We start from the raw sequence: 18,257 nt of genomic DNA on the forward strand, positions 1-18,257 counted from the left end.
GGTCTTTGACCATAACCCACTAGTAAAGGTGAAATGAGTCAGTCCACTGCCACCCTGTCCAGCCTGGCAGGACACAGATGCTGTGGATAATTTGTGACAACTTTCGATGGAAACTCATTTCAAAGTGTTATGCAGATTTAGACTGTCATAGTGGACAGAGGTTATCTCTGAGTAACAGTTGTTTGTGTTCAATGTTTAAAGTGATGAAGACTGGAGAGAGTGGTCTGACTGTGTTCAGACTCCTGACTAAGGAAAACCAGTGGAAGTGGGTCCAGGCCAATGCCCGGCTGGTGTATAAGAATGGGAAACCAGATTACATCATCGCCACCCAGAGGCCTCTTTTGTAAGTACCTGTCTGTGTACAAATCTCATTTGGTCATTTATCTCGAGTAATACACTGAATCAAACCATTAAGATATCCATCCTCCTTCCCTTCAATGCCATACGTTTGTATTTCTTAGTTGTTTAAAAGAACTGCACAGAGAAGTCCTGACAATGATGTCTTCTGTGTTTATAGGGATGAAGAAGGAGGAGAACATTTGCGTAAGCGCTCTATGCATCTACCCTTTACGTATGCTACAGGAGAAGCCCTGCTCTATCAGTCCAATCATCCCATCGCAGGCTTTAGAGATGGCAGCTGTGTAAAAAATTTTAGCAAGTCAAAGAAGAATCGGACTGATAAGCTGCTGACGGATGGCCTGGACCCGGGCTCCCTTCTTGGGGCACTCATGAGTCAGGATGAGTCAGTGTATGTTTGCCAGCCAGCTGTGGAGCCCAAGCTGTCATTTCACAGCAGCTTCTTTGCAGAGCACGTTAGTTTCTCTGAAAGTGAACCCTCCAACCTGCACAGAAGCTGGAATGAACCTGCTAATAGTGTCGTAGGTCCAGGCATCACAGAACCAGGTACCAGCTTTGACCCACTGCTGGCTACTTTGGACTCGCTCTCTTTGGAGGGCCAAGGGATGGATGCAGAAGAGAGGAGTTACTCAAACAGCGAGCTGTTTGGAGCTCTGGAAGGGCTGGGCCTGAGTGCTGAGGACCTGGAGTTGCTGCTGCTAGATGAGCGTATGATCAGAGTTGAGATGGACCCTGAACACGTGCCCACTTTGGATGATCTGCTGACAAATGATGAGATTCTCTCTTACATCTATGACTCGATAGAAGGAAGGACTGATTCCACTGTACATGGAGGACAGGTACCTCCTAGCACTACCGCAGCAACCTCCACACCAGTGTCATTATCAGAAAATAATCTTGATACAAGTGTGCAAATGCAGTTTTGTCCCTCCAAGCCTCCAATAATGGAGCACACTCCCATTGTCCAGCTATCCCAGCAGATGCAACAGCATCTCAACATGCGAACCACTAAAGTACCACCTAACTGGGGCCAGCAGAGTGACCATTTCCCCCACAGGATAGTAAATGGAGAGCTGCTGGGGCAAAATCAGTCTATTGCCAATGGACAATGGACAGCCCAAGACATTCTAGTCCCAGCAGAGATCGAGTTGGAGCAACTGACCACACAGCAGACTACTTTCAATGACAAGGCCTCAGACTTGAATAGCAAGCTTCACCAACACTACCTTCAGCAGGAGCAGCAACCAAGGACCCAGAAGCAGCTCTCACTACAGTGCCATGCCAAACAGACGGCAGCAAACCTTGACGGACGATGTGGTCCGTCGAGCCCAGAGCATTCAGCAGAAAAAATGCCATGGCAGAACTACAGCTTCAGCGAAAGCCTGGGCAGCAGTTTCTGCATTGACAACAGCCAAAACGCTCTTACAAACACCTCACTGGAGTCTTGCAGGGAGCCCACTATGGACAGTGTGGATTACACAGTCAGTGGAGGTGGTTTGCTTGAGAGAAGTGCAGAGCAGCGGGGCGCTGAGAGCACAGTTGCATCTTTTCGTGGAATGAACCACAAAAGCCACCCAGAGCAGATCCCAGGCCCCTTGTTCGAGGTCATCTCCAGTCTGTCGCAGTGCCCTCCCTGCACTAGCCCCCTGGAGCAGATTCTAAGAGTGGGTAAGCCCTGCTGCCAGCTCGACCACTTTGGCTTGGTGACCTCTGAGATCCTTGACGACCCCAATCACAGCAAGGTGAGGTTGCTGAACATTGTCATACTTTGAAATCATTACTAGCTGCACAGCTTGGAGGTTCCTTCCTGAGCCGGGCATACAGACTGTGTACCCAGGTTTTAACTTTTTAGTAGCTTTTACATTTAAATCTGTTATTAATTGGTAGAACCTGGGACCATTTCGTGGCCTTTCCGTTTTTTAATTCCACGCCATTTCCACTGTGTTTAATGGAGTATAGCCAAATTTTCAAACATGTATTTTTTTCCCATTTTATTTTAAAATTTCAGTCTGAGTTTTTTAAATGAGCTTAAATGGCTGAATAAAAGGCATACATCCACTATCGAACCTCGTGGCCGATTTGTGCCCCATTGAAACCCATTATAAACGCTATTTTTCACTGTACAATTATTACCATTAACGTCGTGGCGATGGCTTAACTTTCACTTTCATTCTGGACTCAGGGCCTTAGAATTGTAATTTTTTTATTTGGCCACCGGGTGGCGCCCTTGTTCCACATGTGACGCCTGCTGGAACATACACACCTTCTCCAGCGGCCTGCTCGAGACAGATACCCGGAAAAGGCAGACTAATTTCCCGCGTGCCGCAGCAGCTTGGCCCGCTGCTCGTTCCGGACCATTTTCTGCCCTTAGGATCGTTTGAGGGTGCATTAATTTTTTTTAATCAACAGGAAATGACGTATTTGTTTTCACGTGGTAGCGGAAGTGTGTGCTGCAGACACGGGAACCGAACCATATGCTCCGGCGCTGCGCGAAACACACCCGTGGCAGAGGCACTCCTCCCCGGGGGAGCAGGAGCAGCAGCGCCGCCTGGGGACATTTTCGGCTTCTGGAAAAAAATTAAAAACGGATCGAAATTAATGTTGGTGCCAATCTTTTGTCCATCTAAAGGCCTAATTATAATAACAATAAAATATTACTTCAAATGTTTTTTTTGGAAAATATTTTATGTTTTATGTTTTATGTTTTTGGGGCAAAAAAAGCAGTGCGCTCATGTGACGAAACCGGGATATAAAGGGTTAAAATCCGCGAAATGTAATTAAAACTTGACATGAATATTTCAAGGAGAAGTAGGTCTAAAAGATTGGCTAATTTAAAGTGGAATAAAATATTAATATATAAATTTTTTATAGCACTTTTTGGGCGTGGTCGATAGTGTGCATTTTATGAAATGCGCTCCTGGAAAAAAAATAAAAGGCGATCGAAATGACTGTTGGTGCCAATCTTTAGTCCATCTAAAGGCCTAATTATAATAACAATTGAATATTACCTCAAATGTTTTTTTTGGAAAATATTCAAGTTTTTTTGTTTTTTGGGGCTAAAAAAACAGGGCGCTCATGTAATAAAACTGGGATTTAAAGGGTTAAAACAATGAAAATATAATTAAAACTTGACATGGATATTTTAAGCAGAAGTAGTTTTAAAAGATTGACTAATTTAAAGTAGAAAAAAATATTGATATATAACATTTTAGAGCACTTTTTTTGGCGGGACCATTTTTGGTCCCGAGGGTCACGAAAGGATGGATTTTTAAAAATGTGCTCCTGCACAAAAAATAATAATGGATCAAAATGAATGTTGGTGCCAATCTTTGGCCTATCCAAAGGCCTAGTTATAATAACAATCAAATATTACTTCAAATGTATTTTATGGAAAATATTAATTTTTTAATTTTTTTTTTCTGTTAAAAACAGGGCGCTCATGTACCTAAACTGGGATTTAAAGGGTTAAAACAATGAAAATATAATTAAAAGTTGATATGGATATTTTAAGCAGAAGTAGTTTTAAAAGACTGACTAATTTAAAGTAGAAAAAAATATTGATATATAACATTTTTAGAGCACTTTTGGGGCGGGACCATTTTTGGTCCCGAGGTTCACGAAAGGATGGGATTTTGAGGTTCTACCAAAGGTTAAGGAAATCATCTTTTATCTGTCTGTATTCTATGTATTTAGACATGAAGGTGCATCAGTTACTCAGTAATTTGATTAAAAGAGGAGGAACGGTGGTTGATGGGTCTGTCTCGAGCGAGACAGTTCTACTACAACGGCAAAAGCAAGACGCAAGTCCTCACAGCTCTTTGTGTTGCTCGTGCACGAGGGAGAGAACTGTGACGAGCGTCGTTCCTGACAGGCGCTCTCAGCCAGCTCCCCCGCAGCACTGCTCTTTATTGAGGTTACGTGAATATGCATAAGTTCATTAACATATGACGTCTTACACAAGCATACATGTGAACAAAGAGCACCTTGTACCTTGTCTGTGTGTACGTGTAGCCGTGTGTGTGTGTGTGTGTGTGGGGTCAAAATGTGACCCTGTGAAGACTCCTCAGACCTGCTGTGCCAGGAGTCCAGCGGTCCACCTAAACAAAAGGCACTTAAGATAAGATAAGATAAGATAAGATAAGATAAGATAGAACTTTATTAATCCCTCGGGTGGGTTCCTCTGGGAAATTCGATTTCCAAAAAAGCACAGCACCGACAGAAGTTACAGAGTTATACACACACACATATATATAAATACAGAGACAATATAAATAAAATATACGAAGGGGATAAATAGAATAAATAGGAATAAAAATAAAAATACAAGTGAATTGCACATTTCAAGTATTGAGTCTATTGCACCGTTGACTATTTACAAAAGGTATTGCACAGTGAGGTGAAGAGGCACTACAGCTTAGTTGTTCCCCCCTCCTTTGTCCTCCTGTTTCCCCTCCCTCTCCCCTCCAGAGAGGAGTTAAACAGTCTGATGGCGTGTGGGACAAAGGAGTTTTTAAGTCTGTTAGTTCTTGTCTTTGGGAGAAGCAACCTGTCACTGAACAGACTCTTCTGGTTGTTAATGGCCGTGTACAGAGGATGCCTGGCATTGTCCATTGATAGGTTTGTAGCTTGAACCCATCCGCTGGAACGTTAAGACAATATAATTACACTGCAAGCAAGACGCAAGTAGGCAACCTTCTTCATGTTACTCGTGCACGGGAGAGACCGGACAGAGCGCCGTTCCTTCGCTTGACCCCAGTAGCTCTCGTCCGTTCTCCCATATCACTGTCCTTTTATTGAGGTTACATGAATATGCATAAGTTCATTAACATATGACGTCTACATACACAAAGAGTACCTTGCCTGTGTGTGTGTGTGTGTGTGTGTGTGTGTGTGTGTGTGTGTGTGTGTGTGTGTGTGTGTGTGTGTGGACTGCTGATCAAAGGGTCAAACATCCTTGGTCAGGAAGAGGGTAGCCTCCCCCTCACCCTAGATGGTTCATCCTAGATAACACGGTGAGGAAGTCCTGCAGTTCATCTAAACAAAGAGCACTTAGACTAGAACAGACGCAACTACGTTAATCCTACCATAAAACAATAAGACACGGTATGACCTCTCATGCTCCCAAAGTGCTGTCTAATACACACAAAGTTTGCAGACTATCAAGGATCAAAACCTCTACCAATCTACAACTAATTACAAAACTCTAAGCATATATAAGTAAATATTTCTAAGCATAAATGACAATCAACAATACAAATCTAACATCCATAATGTCCATCAGTTTCTTTAATGTCCTTTTCTCTGCCACTGTCACCAGAGTGTCCAGCTTCATGCCGACCACAGAGCTAGCCCTCCTGATCAGTTTCTCCAGCCTGGATGAGTCCTTCTTTGCTGTGCTGCTCCCCCAGCACACCACAGCATAGAAAAGTACTCCAGCAACCACCGACTGGTAAAACATCCTCAGGAGCTTCCTGCAGATGTTAAAAGACCTCAGCCTCCTGAGGAAGTACAGTCGGCTTTGGGCTTTTTTATACAGGTGCTCTGTGTTGCATGACCAGTCCAGTTTATTGTCCACCCACAGCCCGAGGTACTTGTACTTGTTGACCACCTCCACCTCCTCCCCCTCTATCTGAACCGGCAGTGGACCTTCTCTGGACCTCCTGAAGTCCACAACCAGTTCCTTAGTCTTTGAGGTGTTGAGTTGCAGGTGGTTTGTGTGACTCCATGCGACAAAGTTCCTCACCAGACTTCTGTACTCCTCTTCCTGATCATCCCAGATACACCCCATGATGGCCGTGTCGTCTGCAAACTTCTGAATGTGGCATAATTCAGAGTTGTAGCAGAAGTCAGAGGTGTACAGGGTGAAGAGAAGAGGGGACAGCACAGTTCCCTGTGGTGCTCCTGTGCTGCTGACCACTGTGTCAGACGTAAAGAGATAAGAGTAGGTGTCCTCCTGTAGTATAAATCAGTAAGAGCAGGTACGACCTCTCTCACGACTTTAAGATGTGTGTTTATGCCAGAGTGCTCTGGGAGGCTCACAGTCTTTGCAGACTGCTAAGGATCAGACCTCCTATCATTATGCAATCGATTATAAAACTCTATATATGAGTAAATATTTCTAAGCATAAATGACAATCAACAATATAAACCTAACAGTGGTCAGCACTGTTGTCGCACAGCAAGAAGGTCCTGAGTACAATTCCACCATCAGGCCGGCATCCTTCTGTGTGGAGTTTGCATGTTCTCCCCGTGTTTGCATGGGTTTTCCACGGGTACCCCGACTTCCTCCCACTGTCCAAAGACAAGCAGTTTGTGGGGATAGGTTAATTGATCAATCTAAGTTGCCCATAGGTGTGAATGCAGGAGTGAACGTGAGCGTGAGTGGCTGTCTGTCCCTGTGTGTTGGCCCTGCGACAGACTGGCGACCTGTCCAGGGTGTACCCCGCCTCTCGCCCTATGACAGCTGGGATAGGCTCTAGCGCCCCCCGCGACTGTGAAAAGGATAAGTGGAAGCTGATGGATGGATGGAATTTCATATTATAGTAAAAAATGTCACTCAGAATTCAGGAAGTAGTTGAGACAGCCTCGGGATGGTAGGGAAGAACGAGAGAGAGGGGTGGCTGAAGCAAACGTCACTGCACACGTGGGTGAAAAACACTGAGGTGGTGTTGGGTAGCTATGGTGCAAACGTGAACAAGCAATGTGAAAGGATAGGTGCCAGTGTTTTTGTCTACAGCATACAAATGGCTGAGTGGAAAAAAGGGAACGAGTATTTTAAGCAACTGGTGAATGAAGAAAATGACAAGCAGACTTATTGTCATGCATAAGTGTGCAAGGAATGAAATGTCATTGCAGTTACTCAATGTAAGATGAAAAAATATTTAAAATAAATCAAATATGTTAAAATATGTATAGCAGCAAAATATATTATCACGTGCAATGGTAAAAGTGAGCTGTGGAAAGCTGTGGACACGTACACAAACATGGTATTTTCATGTTGAGCAGTCTGATGACCTGGTGAAAAAGCTGCAGAGCCTCTATCCACAGGCCAGCAAGGAGAACAGTCCATCGTGAGGGTGTGACGAGTCACACATGATAGTTTTGGCTTGAGACAAGTAGCCCTGACTGTCATAGTGTGTGTGATGAGGACTCAGAGGCAGGAGGAGGTTTATCTAAAGGCAAGCGCTTTACTGAGCGGATACGTACCAGCATAAAGCAAAATACAAAACGAAACCAAAAACAAATGCAAACTTTCAACTCACGAGGAGTGAGAAACAGGACGTGGACTAACACTCTAACAAAGGACAAGAGGACAATATACAGTCTACACAGGACGGCGATTAGGAGAAGCTAGGGAAAAGGTAGGTTTACAAGATGGTAGTAAGACCTGCTATGATCTATGTTTGGAAACAGCGGCATTGACAAGAAGACGAGGAAGAAAAGGGGAAAACTACCGAGGGTTTGTGTAAGTTCTCAGTCATGCAGGTCGTGGTAGTCTGGAATTTTAACAAACTAAGGAAACTGGACTTCTTTAGGTTTGTGAAGACATTTCAGGTCCTTATAAAAACAGCTGGTGGAGAGTCCCAGTTATTTATCTGAGGTATTTACTGAGGTTGTGAAGGTGCTTCTGAGGGTTGTTGATCCACTGTTGATCAGGTGTGTCATCACATGAGCCAAGGTGTGGAAAAAGACAGGAAAAAAGGCAGAAGAACTTTGGATGGAGTAGTTCATCCCAAGCACAAAACTCAAACACAGCCTAAGCAGCATAGTGTATGCTGTGCAGTGCTGTGAGCAGTGCTTGGACCTCTGCACAGGAGAAACCAAACAGCTGCTCCACAAAAACTTGGCACATTATAGAAGAGCCACCTCAACAGGATAGATGTACACGTCTGTACAGATGCCATTAAAGAACAATGGTCCCTCTTTCAAGGATGCCAGGGTCCACAATATGGACTGAGGACACAGATGGTTTAGAGGGGAGTAGAGTAAATGGTAAATGTACTGACTCTTATGTAGAGGGACTCCATCTCCATTCACTGTGAGCAACCAGGCACAACGCCCCCTATCAAATACTCTAAAGATCACTTCCAGCTGGGACTCTCCACCATTTGTTTTTATATCTGAAGAAGTCCATCGGATGAGAGCTGAAATGTCTTCACAAACAAAATAAGTCCAGTTGCCTTCTTTTTCAAGCTCTCAAGAAAACCACAGAGTAGAAACGTGAATGTAGTGTGACAGACGAGACGGTAGGAACGGACTGCAATGGAGTCATGCTCCGCTGTGGCTACCCCTGAAGGGGGAAGCCTGAAGCCCCTCCCTGAGCCTAGTTCTGTTGTTTTCCCTTCCCACTGTTGCCAAAGTGCTTGCTCAATAAAATTGAATTGAATTAAAGAAGAAGGTTGTAGGGACTTTACCCTATAACTGATATTTTTCTGATATTCAGAACATGCTCCATAATATTGGACCATCTTCCTCAATAAGGTTTTTGCCTTATTTATTTGTTTGTGTTTCTGCTTTTAAGATTATTTTAAGATTATGAATCATAATCTTTGTTTTATACAAACACCCACTATGAGCCAAATGGCAATCCTGTTTAATGTTAATGATATTTTATGTCCTTTGCAGATGGAAAATGGCTGCGTGCTAAACAGTACTTACCCAGGAGGTTGTGCCCTGCCTAACAGGAATGGATCTATGCCTCCTACTATCCAGGTACCCAGCCCTGAGACGTTGCCTACACTTCCAGACCCACCAGCCACCGGCTTCTACCTCTGACCATCTGACCAGGGACAGTCATGTAGCAGGACACTGTGAATGGCCAGAAACATCCAGTGACTGGACCAGCCTTATACATCTACACACCACAACAAACAAAGCTGGAGAAACGTAGGCCGACATCTGTGTTGTCTGTTTTTGTCTTTTCATTTTGACTTTGTAATGTTGTGTCAGGGGAGGGGATCACCGAGTTATATTTTAAGTCATATTATCATATGAGTCCTTTGTTTACACTAATGCAGTTAAGAGCGCTTAGCTTGTTTTAAGTAAATATGAATCATTGGAGGCTGGGTTTTAGAAATCTGCATTCAGATACACTGTAAAACCAACGTGTTCTCGTCCCAGGACATCAGATTCTGCCGTGCTGTCTTAGTATTGGTACTTTAATGCACCAGCATGGCTTCATTAGACACTGAGAACCAAGAAATCTGTTTTCAAGAGGAATTTACAAGTTAGCCAGCCAGTCTGTGGTTTATGTCCTCTTCAGGAGTCTGTGGTTTGCACTTTCATTACACTCAGTGATTCTTTGCCTATTCGTTTCATACAGATTATTCAGACTGAATCTACAGTTATATGGACCAAGAATTTGGCCACATCTCCTAATCTTAGAATTCAGGTGTTTTCAGCCCCATTTCCAGGGGTGTATAAAATAAAGCACCTAGCCATGCAGTCTGTCTTTACAACCATTTATGAAAGAATGGGTCATTATAAGGAGACACTGATTTTTTGCATGGCACTGTAATAGGATGCTACTACTGCAGCAAGTCGGTTAGTGCAATTTCTTCCCTCCTTCCTACATATATTTTATAATCAATTTTAAGGAGTGTTATTATTATTATTAAGTGGAAGCTTTTAGCAGCCGGAGTAGGTCAGCCACTAATGTGCCGTTACAGTGCTAAGGCATACAGTGTGTAAAAGTCACTGATTTGCTTACTCAGTAACTCCGGCATTAATGTAAGCACAAAAACTGTGGCATGTGTTTCCATGGCTCCTGTAGGTTTACTGTGTAGGTGCTCCAGTACTAGGGTATCCATGTAGAGTCTGTTATGTAAAAAAGGTCTGATCCATCCATCTATCCATCCATTTTCTGCCCATCTCTGCCCAGACCACCCTCCTCCAGCACCTCAATTCAATTTTATTCATACATCCTCAAATCACAACAAGATTCAAGTCAGTGCACTTTATACTAATCCCCAACAATCATATGACCCCCTACAAGCAAGCGCTTTGGCAACAGTGGGAAGGAAAAACTCCCTTTTAACAGGAAGAAACCTCCGGCAGAATCAGGCTCAGGGAGGGGCGGGGCCATCTGCTGTGGTCGGTTAGGGTGAGACACCAAGGTGTTTCCAAGAAATGTAATTTCTCCAGAGCATCGTGGATCTTCCCAGGGCCTCCTTCCAATGGGGCATGCACTGAACATCTTGAGCATCCTGGTCAGATGCCTTAAGAGGGCAGTGGCTCTATTCCTGCTTTTTCCTGAATGGCAGAGTTCCTCACTCTATCTCCAAGGCTGAGCCTAGGCTCCCTTCAGAGAAAGCTCATTTCTATGTTGTATCTGTGACCTCATTCTTACGGACATGAGGTCACAGAGCTTGTGACTTAGGTGAACGTAAGGGCGTAGCTACAATTCAACAGCTTTGCTTTTACACTCAGCTTTCCCCTTACCATGACAGACCAGTACAGCATCTGCATCACTGTAGATGCTTCTCGAACCTGTCGATCCAATCTCTTGGTCCACTCCCCCCTAAATCATGAACAAGACCCCAAGATCTGTAACTGCTCTACCAAGGGTAGTAACTCGTTCCCATCCCAGAGAGCCCTTTTCAGTCTGAGGACCATGGTCTTGAATTTTGAAACACCATTTCTTATCCCAGTGTGAGTTGGAGAATCTCAAGATCCTGTGACCACCACACCAGACCTCTTGGCTGCTCCTAGAAATTTTGTCCATGGAAATTGTGGACGAAATCGTGACAAACGACAGCAGTCCCTTTGTTCAACAGTCACAAAGAACGAGTCTGACTTATAGCCAACAATGTGAACTGGGCTCTGGTAATGGTTGTACTGGTTAGGCCACAGCAATGGGCCTGATACCATATACTCCCAAAGCATCTCCAACAGAACACACGGTTGAATGCCTTCTTCAAGTTCCCAGAACTCATGTAGACTGTTTGGGAACTCCCATGCATCCTCAAACATCCTTGAGAAAATAAAGAGCTGATCCATGATCAGGATGAAAACCACCTCATGAATCTAAGGTTCCACTAACAGGCAGACGAAGTACCCAGGCTGAGGCTGAGAAGCATGAGCATCCTAAAGTTGGACCACACTTTGTGGACCCAGTCCTTGAAGAGGGGAACCACCACCACCCCAGTCTCCCAGTCCAGAGGCACTGTCTCTGACTGCAACACAATGTTGCAGAGGTGTGTCAGCTATGACAGCACCACAGCAGAGCCTGAGCCTTGACAAACTACCTCAGTGACCTTACTCCCAGTCCTCTTATACTACAAGAAGCCATGTCAGTGGGATTGAGGAGATTCTTTGATGTGTTAGTTCAACTGTCCTCTGTTGAGGTCAGCATCCCCACTATAGTCCCATCCCCATTATATACAGTGTGGACGGAAACTGCTTTCCCCTGACAGTTTGCCAGGCCAACCGAAAGGCTTCTTCCATGGCCTCTCTTCTCCCATACTGAGTTTTTGCCTTGGCTACTGTCAGAGCTGCACTCTGGTTAGCCTGCTGGTACAGCTGTTCCATGTACTCAAAACCAGTTTCAGTAACCAGGGATCAGACCCCCACATCCTTCCTCTTCTGTCTAACCTATGATTGCTGTGTTGTAGAATGCACAATCAGACAGGTTTTACATCATCTGTTTGAATGTAGGAAAAGCTAGAGGAGCTCTGGAAACCTTTATATCTCTGATAAATGCAGTTCTTTTCTGGTGATATGTTTATTGTTTCGTGTGATCTTTCCTAATATGACTGGTTTGCTTTGCTTTGTATCTGAATGCACCATACAAACACGTGATTACAGGTGTTGGTACAGTTAAGTTTTGCTCATGCTACAGGAATGTAATTGTTAAGTGTTTATTGATTTCTTTGTTGAATGATTTTCAACAATGAGATTAATCCATATACATTTGAAAAAAAGTATAGAACATGAGAATTATTTCTAGAACTATCCTGCACTTTATTTCTTAAACCCACCTGATGCACACTGGTAGTGAAGGACACTGGGGGGTGAAAACCCTGATTTATGGGGTTCTTCCCATTTCTGACACGGTCTTATTTTGCGATACACTTCAAATGATGAGTCCTCACAAGCACAAACATGTCATGTTAGTGTAATCATTTTTATTTTTCTCCACTTGAATTGTTTGTCTCTTGTTGATTATGTTGACATTGAATTGAACCTCTCAAAGATTCGTTTTTTTATATGTGGTCACTGTTACAAGTTTACCTGACTCATTTGGAAGAAACCCCTTGTGTATTTCTCTATATATCAATGTCCTATGGGAAGTTCCTGATTGTTTGGACATCCATATGTAAGATATTGTCTCTACCTAGGCTGCACTTACCCCTTCCTCCCTGCTCTCACCTGCTCCATAACATCTACTATACTATACTATATACAAATGGAAAACTCACGATTTTAAGGGCAGAGCCTGATATCTTCATCTTGATATCATCTTGTTGTCAAACCAACCTAAAATGTGAAATATAGTCACATGGGTGACAAATTAAAGGAAAAATTGACACCTGTAATGTGGGGATTATCGGGCATAAGGGAAGCCTCACATGTACAACCTGTTGCTCTTAAACCCTTTTTCAATCCTAAGTGAATCAGACACTGCTGTCATTGGATAGTCCAGACAGACGGCTTCACTGTGCATGAAATCAGACAGAATTTACACATGGATGAATATAAATGGATTAGTGTGTTTCAGAAATTTGCCATCCTGCTAATAGTAGTCTATATGTGAAGTGTACATGTGTGGTGTGGTTGTTACGGTTATATTCAAGTCAATTCATGAACAATTACATTGAAATGTGCATTTGCTATAATTAGCACCAAATTGTGAACAAATTTCAGTAAGAGATCTTCTGTAAACAGAGCCACGTCATAATCTGCTCACAGACTTTGTTGTTGCGTTAGACTGTTTGGACTGTGGAAGTTATATCAGTATTCAACCATGCTTTTGGGGTATTTACATATAACATAGTGAAGACACAAGGAGTCAGCTGGGGCCCCGGAGAAAACAGCAAACATAAAATAAGAGTGAATAAAGCTAAACTACTGGCAAAAAGATTATGGATACAAATGCTCTTTTATTCACCGGGTAGGCAAAAACTGTAACTCATCAGTAAAGCTGCTTTTGTGTATGTGTGTATGTGACAATCTCTACATGCAACAATAGAAATACGTGGTCTGTAGTAGAAATAGAAAATAAAAAAACATCAGAGAAATAGGATGGACTGCTTCCATCAAGCCATAGTCCACCAGATGAATACAAAGTAGCTCTGAGTGATTCAATTCAATTTTATTTATATAGCGCCAAATCACAACAAAAGTCGCCTCAAGATACAGATAAATACAGAGAAAAACCCAACAATCATATGACCCCCTATGAGCAGCACTTTGGCGACAGTGGGAAGGAAAAACTCCCTTTTAACAGGAAGAAACCTCCGGCAGAACCAGGCTCAGGGAGGGGCGGGGCTATCTGCTGCGACCGGTTGGGGTGAGAGAAGGAAGACAGGATAAAGACATGCTGTGGAAGAGAGACAGAGGTTAATAACAGATATGATTCAATGCAGAGAGGTCTGTTAACACATAGTGAGTGAGAAAGGTGACTGGAAAGGAAAAACTCAATGCATCATGGGAATCCCCCGGCAGCCTACGTCTATTGCAGCATAACTAAGGGAGGATTCAGGGTCACCTGGTCCAGCCCTAACTATATGCTTTAGCAAAAAGGAAAGTTTGAAGCCTAATCTTGAAAGTAGAGATAGTGTCTGTCTCCTGAATCCAAACTGGAAGCTGGTTCCACAGAAGAGGGGCCTGAAAACTGAAGGCTCTCCCTCCCATTCTACTTTTAAATAATCTAGGAACAACAAGTAGGCCTGCAGAGCAAGAGCGAAGTGCTCTAATAGGGTGATATGGTACTACAAGGTCATTAAGATAAGATGGGGCCTGATTATTTAAGACCTTGTATTAGGGGTGCAACGATACACAAAATTCACGGTTCGGTTCGGTTCAATACTTTGGTGTCACGGTTCGATATTTTTTCGATACAAAAAAAAAATGTTCATGCCTTTTTAATTTGTCATTTATTAAATTTTCACGGCACATTCTGCACCACATCTCTGTGCGTTCATCATTTGTTTGAAGCCAGCTCACCTCCTGCAAACACTTTTCCGAGAATACGCGCTTCTTTTGTGGTTTGGAGGAACATCACAGTAATTGCTTAAAGGAGCTTCTTCGACATCTTTAAGAGTTCTAAACAAATGTCTGTCCTCCTCCTGAAAATCTTATGTACACAAACACGCGTTGCAACTTCTTATCTTGTGCGCGTCTTTTGTTTTGACAGCGAATGCGCACCTGCGGACCACTTATGTGCAGCCCTGGTTATTTAGCTCGTCATATTGCAGCCACAGAAATTCTTTTGTCCATGAAACCATGAAGCTGCACTTTCTTTTTGCCTTATAGTCTGATTTGTCATAACTTCTCCGTTTTGTGGTAAGCTTTTCTTTGGCTGTCACTTCTTCACCCTGACCTGTCTTATTTGGCTCAGCAGAACTGAAATGCTTTTACACGCTCACTCACATAATTTCAGCGATTCTCTGCACGATCAACCTCTCACATGTTTAAGCTGCGGGAGATTTCACTTGTCATGTTTGCATAGTAAGCTAACGATTAATAAGACGATGTCAGAGGAATTGGTGCGCAAATTATCATCACTCACCAATCAGTGCTGTCGCTCTCTATACACAGTTCGCGCGATTGCAAAGTGAAAGCAAAAAAACAAGCGCAAATTCAAACGCGATTTCAATATGTCACATATTGACAGTGGCTCACCGATGCCAATGACATAATTACCCAGCTACATTTCCGAAAGAATGCAAAAGCATTGACATATATTTTTCCTTCCTACGATAGGCCGACGGGCAGGGCAGAGATAGATTTTGGTAGCCCGACTGGAAAAATCGCTAGCCCCGGGACGTCGGGCTAGCGATTTTGCAAGCCCTGTATCTGATTGAGGAATCCCTCATCTTTGGAAAAGAGAGTTTATTACAGAGAAATGGCTCTTTCCAAAATAAAAGCTATACTATACGCTTCTTCTGGGCTATATTCTCAGCAGCATATTAAACATATCAGGTCCCCATAAGGAGAATAATGTGCTAACGGCTGTCTAAATGACTCGGGTAAAGTTTGTAGCATGCTTGTTGTTTTTGTCTGCTTCCACTTGTCTTTGCACTAGGATGATGTCGGAGTAAATGTGCAGTCATATTCGTTGTGTTCCCACTAGTGCTGTCAGCGTTAATCTGAAATGACGTTAACGCCACAACACGGCAAATCTCCGTTAACGAGCTACCGTGGATCGCCCCGTGCGTGGGGCTGGACGGCAACACGTTAACGAGCTAACTGCGCTAACACACTAGTCCCCACCCATGTAATTGAGTATTGCGTGGCACATCCAACATACTGTTTTACTTTAGTCCATGACGCGCTTACCTTCAGGGTCATTCGTCACATGAAAACCAAGATAGTTCCAAACGCCAGATCTGAATGAGGGTGGGGGAGGTTCAATTTGCCATGTTGCAACGAGAGCTTAACTTCTGTCTGCTAGCTTGCCCTGCGCTCAGTGAATCTGCGTTCGACTACTCCGCCTAGGCTGCACTGTCGAGCGCAGATCCACTGAGCGCTCAACACAGACAGCATCGTCAGAAGGAAAGTTGATAAAATAAATTAAAAAATTTTGTGTTGTTCGATACATATGCGTACCGAACCGAAAGCACTCGATGCGAGTATCGTTGCACCCCTACCTTGTATGTGAGGAGCAGGATTTTGAATTCTGGATTTAATAGGAAGCCAATGAAGGGAAGCCACTTTTGAAGTGATCACTTTTATGTTTTATATCCTAATGAATGTGCTCTCGTCCTGCATGGCAGCGCCCTAATTCATTGAATGGCTCAATCATTATTTAAAGCCTACTGTGTTTTAATGAAGGTGGTATTCTTCCAGCAATTTTTAGAATTCATCCCTTCAAGTAGCACCAGATAGGCCAAAACGGCATATATAGATTTTCCTTTAATTTGTCACTTATTGATATTTTCCCCACAGTGTTTACCTTTGAAATGGTAGAAAATGATGAAACATGAGGTCTGTCATTTCAGGTCTACACAGTTAAAAAAAAGAAAGAAAACCAAATAAAGTTAAAGATAGATCTTTAGTGGGCAGACACACTTCTGAATGTTTCGTGTACAGCATAAAATTACTCAGAAATGAAGATGAGTCAGATTATTTCATCAAGAGAAGATGCTGAAAAGAGATTTCCATTGTTCAAATAATGTTATTATTGATAGAGCTGCTGTTATTTTGACACGTTTGCGATGTGAAACACGTGGACGTTACATGTGACTCATTTCTTTATCTTTCTTTTTCCCACAGCAAAAGTGTCTGCTCTATTTAATATGATTGATGTGACTTAGTGTGAAAAGATGTGTATTTAAAGTCAAACAAACAGGTATGTACATAGTTTTATGTCAAGTCACTTGTTTCACTATTTTTGAGACACCCAACAACCCCTTTGCTGGTTTTTGTGTTATTTTCTATTGTAAATAGTACTTTCATCACAATGCACTCTGTGACATCCTGAAAATGGTGCCATATTACTGAACTTTTATTCTGTCTTTACCTAACCACGGTAATGTTACCAAGACATGACGTGCTGTAGATTATTTGGCCTGTGCCCTTTGTTTCAGAAGCATTTTTTCCTTTAAAATAAGATTTTCTGCAAACACACAAACATCTTACAGACATGGAACTATGACCACTCATACATTTCTGTCTTTCAGCCCTCTAGTTTTGTATTCACATGAACAGTAGGGATGTCTAACGTCTGTCAATGAATTCTTATTGTGGACCCCTGACATTTAAAGGTGCTATACGTAGCATTTGAACAATAAATAAACCTGTACCACATTTAATTTGTGAAGCCTGTGTAATTACAGAGAACAAAGTAGCCAGGATTTGACCAAGGTGCTCCACAAGTGGCAATGTCACGGTTCGGCATGGCAAACCGTGGGAGGCGTGGGGAAGGAGGACCCAGGCGCGGCGCTCTATGTACAAACAGTGCGTTTATTTACAGTGTATGGTACAAAACAACAATAAATCCCCGTGCTTTCCCTGACTCCCGTGTCGTGTCTTTCCGTGAATAGTCCGTGTCTCAGTGCTCTCCGCTCTCGTGTCTCAGCACTCCTCGTGCTGGCTGCTGTCTGGCGCTCCACACTTCTCCTGGGGACACAATAGACACAGCCGTCAGGACACATATAACCGCGGGCATACACACACTAACTCAGTTCAACTGGATGACTAACGTGGAGTTTCATGGAATGATCCCGCGTCGGTGGGAGCTCCAAGACTCTCTTAAGTAGCTCCCCCGACGAGGCCTGATCAGCAGCAGGTGTGTGGCTTCGGGTGTGGTCAGTCCGCCAGCAGGGCCACACCCACCAGGCCTGAAGGCGCCCGCAGAAACACATACACACACACAAGCAGGGATAACGAGGGACAGCAATACAAAATATATATTATAATATTAGTCCATAACTGCTCAGGGATCCTGGGTCGCTCAGACCCAGGACCCTGACAGGCAACCTCTTTGTAAGAAAAATAAAGCCATGGCTCAAAGGCCCAAATCTGTAGTTCTCCAAGTGCAATGAAATGAAATCTGGTCTTTAAGTCTGACGTCATTAGCCGTGTCCGGTCCCAAACTCCAATGCAGGTCCATAAGTCACTCGGTCATTGCAGCATCAATGAGAGTTACAAACTGTCTAAATTCTTTCTACCACGTTGCTGCTCTACCAGGTGTAACAATTAAGTTTAAAATCCAGGCATCCATGAAAACCGAATTT

General features: G+C 43.3%; 1 protein-coding gene across 1 annotated transcript; it reads left to right on the forward strand.

Annotated features, from left to right (window-relative positions):
- Positions 1 to 203: 203 nt before the first annotated feature.
- LOC146690107 (uncharacterized) lies at positions 204 to 9,132 on the forward strand. The gene is made up of 3 exons (XM_085434889.1): positions 204 to 343; positions 518 to 2,099; positions 8,983 to 9,132. The coding sequence occupies exons 1-3, from the start codon at positions 204 to 206 to the stop codon at positions 9,130 to 9,132; spliced, it is 1,872 nt and encodes a 623-aa protein (XP_085291015.1).
- Positions 9,133 to 18,257: the final 9,125 nt, after the last annotated feature.

This window comes from Copadichromis virginalis, linkage group LG16 (genome assembly GCF_057382275.1).
Source record: "Copadichromis virginalis isolate Kocher_CV1m ecotype Utaka linkage group LG16, C_Virginalis_male_GT1.1, whole genome shotgun sequence".
NCBI lineage: Eukaryota > Metazoa > Chordata > Actinopteri > Cichliformes > Cichlidae > Copadichromis > Copadichromis virginalis.